Source organism: Oncorhynchus tshawytscha, unplaced genomic scaffold (assembly GCF_018296145.1).
Source record: "Oncorhynchus tshawytscha isolate Ot180627B unplaced genomic scaffold, Otsh_v2.0 Un_contig_3400_pilon_pilon, whole genome shotgun sequence".
NCBI classification, from domain to species: Eukaryota; Metazoa; Chordata; class Actinopteri; order Salmoniformes; family Salmonidae; genus Oncorhynchus; species Oncorhynchus tshawytscha.
In genome coordinates this window covers 160,912-166,782 of record NW_024609674.1, presented here as the reverse complement: position 1 = coordinate 166,782, position 5,871 = coordinate 160,912, and the positions used below count along the sequence as shown (strand labels likewise).

The window sequence follows — 5,871 nt, the reverse complement described above, 5'->3', positions numbered from 1 at the left end:
TTCATCCATCCCAAAGCTATATAATAACACTACCATGACATGACACACTATCATACCGCCTTAGGGAATTGTACCTGTGGCCGACTGACCGTTATTTCAATCAACTTATCATTTCAGGTTTTATTCTAAATGATCGACAACATCCCCGTTCCATGTCTCATGTCATTTTCCACGTTCATCAATTCGGAGATTGGACAGCATAATAACATAATATAAATTACAAATAGAAAATAGAATAAGCTCAATAAAATTGCATACTCCCAAATAGCCTATAGACATACTTTGTAAAATGTCTAAATGAGAGAGTAAATGTCCTGATAAGTCCTATAGAACAAGTCCACCATTTCCCTCCTGTACTGTTCTGTGTTAATGACAGTTGAACGTATTCAGGAAGTTCCCTGCTCCTTGTGCTTTATCCCACTATGTTGGACAGCTGTAAAATCGTGTAGACAGGTTGTCATACAACAATCAAAGCTTCAGTGAATGGACTGTAATGCTAAACATTTAACATACAATACTCCCAACACTGGGACAGCGGCCCAGCCAATGCTCTAGCCACATGCTCCGGCGAGGAGGAGCTTGCAGCTCAAGTGGGATGCCAATCAAAGCATAAACTTCAAATTGTATCTGAGAGATCAGGCTGAGACCTGGGGGCAGGCACATCAGTTGGAGCTCAATTGTTGATGTGATCACATCCAACGGTCTTGCAGCGAAAGAGAGCAGCTGAGATTTAAAGAAAAGCAGAAGAACCATTGTGACCTATTGCTGCTGTGCTTCCTGGCCACTTTCTCTTTGACTTCTTTACGCTTCGGTCTCGTGTTCCGACGTGTTTTGGCATACGACTCGGCGGAGAGGATGTCTTTCCCCCAGTTGGGCTACCCTCAGTACTTAAGTGCCTCCCAAGCGGTGTACGGCGGGGATCGCCCGGGGGTCCTGACTCCGTCGTCCCGGGGAGGGAGCTCTGAGTTAGCGGGAAACCAGTCGGCTGCTGCGGCTGCAGTCACCTCGGTGTTGGGCATGTACGCAAACCCCTACACTGCACACAACTACAGCGCATTCCTGCCTTACAGTAGCGCAGACCTGGCTCTGTTCTCTCAAATGGTAAGGGCTGTTTCTATACTTCTGGTGTTGTATTATAGTTGTCTGTATGGTTGCTTTACGTCAAGTGTGTCACTTATTTTGCCTGGAAAAAGCACGTGAAAAGACGGCTGAGAACTATTCATTCTGCGGTTTCTTTGCAAGTTGCATATACTCGCGCTCTCCGAAAGTTTGTTGATAAGAAATGACAATGCATCTATAACTTTTATCTACACGTCTTAAATATTGCAGTAATATTCATTATTCGTAAACCTACTTTGGAAGTGTATTAGTCGTTTGAAGTGGGAGTTTGTTCCAGCTGCATTCAAATAAATGTTGTTGGATCTAGATGAGCCAAAAACCGGTGTGCCGTTCGGTTTGAGGGAGAAGTTATTTAGTATAAAATAGCGTTTAGTCTAGATAATGGTGCTTGTGACACAAATGATATAGTTTAGTTGATTTTAATTATTTTAGCATTTGTTCTCGGCTTCTGAAATTTCACTAAGACAGCTATTCGTTTTGGTGAATCAAAACAACAAAGGCCTTTGCATGAATTTGTCACGCACACAAATCATTTAACTGTTGGGATAAAATAGTAGCTATAGAAACAAAGCCATTAGGTCAAAACATAGTCCAGGCCTCCACAATGACCTACACATTATATTATCATTTTGTCTCGCAACATACTTCTACTTTGTTCTATTCATTTTGAGGAAAATCATTTGAGGATAAGACGTCCGTATTTATGAAATATATATTTTTAAGGTTTATAGCCTGAAATGGAAAAATAACCATTTACAGACACTTTCCAAAAGAATGCAGTTCATCGCTATAGCACCCGGTTACACGAATGCAGCGTGTCCAGGCCTTCTTTAACAGACATCACAGTTTCTCCTTCTGCATCAAATAAATCATTTACAATCATGTTGACATTGACATTTTATACTGTCCTACAAAATACACTTCATTTAACAATTCCAATACTTACTTACATCTGTATTTGATACAGAAATAGTATTTCTTAAATAACAATAGGAACAGACTAGGCCGCAGTGGCAACTGACACCATTTCGGTCAAATGCATTAAAAGTAGTTCTACTCACCTCAGTAATTAAAACGCGAAAACGTATCATGAATATATATGTGTGTATAGCTATACTCTTAAATATATAGGCTTAAATATAATACATCCGTTATGAGTATTATAGTTTTCGGAACTTTTGGACGTTATTGAAGGACATTATCCCAAACTGTAATTCACATAAACGAGTGGCATAAACGAGTTACAGGGATATCCAAGCGAGTAGGCCCATTTTTAAATGCTATTCATGTCGAAATATATGCGTGGTTTTAGGCATTTATAGAAATTCACGTGTTTCTAAGCAACATATTAACCAATCCTGTGGCGTTGTTCATCCTTCCAGGGCTCCCAGTACGAGCTGAAGGACAGTCCTGGCGTGCACCCCGGCAGCTTCGCGGCCCACACCTCGCCAGCTTTCTACCCTTACGGTCAGTTCCAGTACGGGGACCCGGCCAGGCCCAAGAACGCGACCCGGGAGAGTACCAGCACGCTGAAGGCCTGGCTCAATGAGCACAGGAAGAACCCCTACCCCACCAAGGGAGAGAAGATCATGTTGGCCATCATTACTAAGATGACCCTGACGCAGGTTTCCACCTGGTTCGCTAACGCCAGGAGGAGGCTGAAGAAGGAGAACAAGGTAACGTGGGGAGCCAGGAGTAAAGAGGACGAGGATGGAAACATCTTCGGCTCCGACAACGAGGGAGACGCGGAGAAGAACGATGACGAGGAGGAGATCGATCTAGAGAGCATCGATATAGACAAGATAGACGACAACGATGGAGATCAGAGCAATGAGGAGGACGATGATAAACCGGAGGGCAGAGAGCGAAACCGAGAACTGGACAGTCTGGAGAAACGGCGGGCCTTCGCTCTGCAGCACGAGGCCTTCGACAAATCTAAGAACTCAATTTCCTCCGGGAAGGAACTTTCTGATAGCAACAGCAACACCAGAGTTGTGTCCCCAGACAGACAGGGAAGTTTTCAGCTCCCAGTGAACAATAAGCCTAAAATCTGGTCGTTAGCTGAGACGGCTACCAGTCCTGATAGTTCTGTCAAGTCCACCTCTCCCTCCGGCCCTACCGGTCACACCCCGCCTCAGATGCAACACCCAGCCTTCCTGCCCTCTCACGGACTATACACCTGTCAGATAGGCAAGTTCCATAACTGGACCAACGGAGCTTTCCTGGGACAGAACTCTCTGCTCAATGTCCGGTCGTTTCTAGGAGTTAATCAGCACCATCATCATAACCTCCACTTACAGACCCAGCTGCAGCAGCAGCAGGCCTCGGTGTTGGTGTCGCCTGGAGCCTCGCCACAACTCAGCCCCAAGCACATAGGTAGGTCTGCACCAGTTATGATCGTATGCTCAAAGCTTTATTTACTGTTATATTTGGGAAGCAAAAATCATAGAAAATACTGTTAATGCAAAATGCATAGCCTATCAATTGTATTTTGTCCAAAAGTGCTTTTAAAACGACTAAAATGTCTACTCTCTCTCACACACACACACACACACACACACACACACACACACACACACACACACACACACACACACACACACACACACACACACACACACACATTTGTTATAATAATGATCATAATAATAATAACAATGACACAGAAGCATTATGTTATTACTTTGGTATTTAATAAAAATAAAATATATATTTTTGGTAATTTTGTAATGAGTTGAATCCTTTTATTTCAGACCGTGAAAACGTTGTAAGAAGTGCCTCTCCTCCAACGCAATCTCTGAAGTCCTCATTCAGACCCCTTCATGATGGGTAAGACGCTGTTTGAATGATTGGCTAAACGCAGTTGGGCTGAATTATAACAGTAAGACTGGCAATTCTAATATTGTAATATCAAATGGTTTGCTCCAAAATGGTGCCATTCTGCGGTGTTTGTGGTTAGGCTCTTAGAAGGTATAGGGACTGGTTTCTTGGTGGACAGATGTGAGAGATTGGTCTGGCTTCTAAAAAAGAGTTGTTCTTCCCCGGGTGACACGGGGTTTCGGCTCCAGCCCCCCTAATTCCCTCCCTCTGGAGGCTGACTACTTATCAAGTCCCCCGTAAAACGGGACCTGTCTGGGGCTCGGCTTCCCTAAAGACCCCGGGGAGCAGCCCGGCCCTGGGGAGCGTTCTAGCAGAAGACCTCTCCCCGTCTGGAGTGCTAACATTTACACAGAAACTCTTTCTTCCCACTGTTAGCACTAGGCCGCTGCTGGCAGTACCATCCTCAAATGACGGCCTGTTTGTGTGTGTGGTTTGGCATGTATTATACACACGTGGAATCAATCATTCGTGTCATAAATGATATGCTTTAAATACAAGTTCCTGATATAGGTAAAACGCGTCGACAGGAACACTTGAAGAGATATAGAATCCTAGATGACATGTTCTGTATGTTGACCCAGTGGCTGGGCTACTTTAAAATAATATTCTATTGTATAGAAAAACGGTTCTGTCTTTTCATTGTTCTCTTCGTCCTCCTCTGTGCTCTTTCAGCCCCAGGACTCAGCAAGAAGCCCCGCAGCTGGTTCTAACGGCCCTCTCCTCGGCTTGATCAAGACGTTCTGCCCTGGGGAAAAAAAGACTTTACGCACTCAGAAAAGGACAATGAGAAATAACTTAATTCACCGTAGCATTCAGAGCAAATGGCTAATTTGATATAAACTCCTGTGGCAGGATCTCGTCTATTGTTGTAAATAATGGCGCCTGTTATTCCCTGCTCTTTACCCTGGGACGTTTGGTAGGCTTTTTCCTTCTGTCTTTCTTCTGGTCTGTACATACAGTGATTTACATGTGTAAATAGCGCTTTGACGACATTTGTCCAGATCGTATATTTTGTCTAATAAACTAAATGAAATTATCGAGACATCAGAATATAGATCTTTTGTTTTTTGTATTTTCTGGATCAAACAGCTCTGACACGGTGACATATTTAGAGAACAAGGGACGCTCTCTGTTGCACAATATTATTAAACAATTTGGTTCAGCCTAGTAGATTATTATCAGTATAATTATTATTACTATTATTATTATTATTATTATTATTGTTATTATCATTATTATTATTACTATTATTATTATTATTACTATTATTATTATTATCATTATTATTATTGTTATTATTGTTATTATTATTAATATTTCTACACACATCCGTCAGGGTAAATGGCTTATCATAACTAACGCTAAGACGTTTCATTCCAATGTAATCATTAGCAGCTGAGAGGAACCCGCCTTGCACCTCGTCCCCTGTTAGAGAGAGGGCAGAGCGGGTAAAGCAGCGGATAATACCGACCCTCTCATCTAATGTTATTCCACTTTCTCCAGTTAAATGGGGAGGGAGCGTCGACGCATTGAGGTGCTAATAACCGGCCAGATGGTTGCTGGTGCCGGGAAATGGACAGAAGCAGCTGGGAGCATCATTAAGTAATAATGTGGGAACGCCCTGCCCAAACAAAATCAAATGGTTAAAATCTAATCTGTCAGAAAGAGAAGTCGATTCGGTAATACATTATTAATAGTGAGAGGTTAGCGGTCAGGTGACGTTGTTAGCAGGGTTACTAACTGTGTTGGGGTCCGGCCAGCTACATGTGATCGGAAAAGTTATAGGGATGGCTATTGGGACTGAAGGAAGCTCATTCTATTCAATCACTTTAATGATAGCTTCATGACGAGGAACAACTGCAAGGATTATGG

General features: G+C 42.8%; 1 protein-coding gene across 1 annotated transcript; it reads left to right on the top strand.

The window, feature by feature from the left end:
* The first annotated feature begins 619 nt into the window (after positions 1–619).
* Positions 620–5,039, top strand: irx1a (iroquois homeobox 1a). Its single transcript, XM_042316860.1, has 4 exons — positions 620–1,101; positions 2,502–3,495; positions 3,873–3,948; positions 4,672–5,039. Exons 1-4 carry the CDS (start codon positions 856–858, stop codon positions 4,727–4,729), a joined length of 1,374 nt encoding a protein of 457 aa, XP_042172794.1. The 5' UTR covers positions 620–855; the 3' UTR covers positions 4,730–5,039.
* The last annotated feature ends 832 nt before the right edge of the window (positions 5,040–5,871 follow it).

What these genes read in the sequence shown, in the direction of transcription:
- irx1a (XM_042316860.1), top strand. Translation starts at nt 856, where the DNA reads ATGTCTTTCCCCCAGTTGGGCTACCCTCAGTACTTAAGTGCCTCCCAA. An exon ending in TGGCTCTGTTCTCTCAAATG is followed by an intron (nt 1,102 to 2,501) that starts GTAAGGGCTGTT and finishes TCATCCTTCCAG; the next exon opens with GGCTCCCAGTACGAGCTGAA. An exon ending in TTCAGACCCCTTCATGATGG is followed by an intron (nt 3,949 to 4,671) that starts GTAAGACGCTGT and finishes GTGCTCTTTCAG; the next exon opens with CCCCAGGACTCAGCAAGAAG.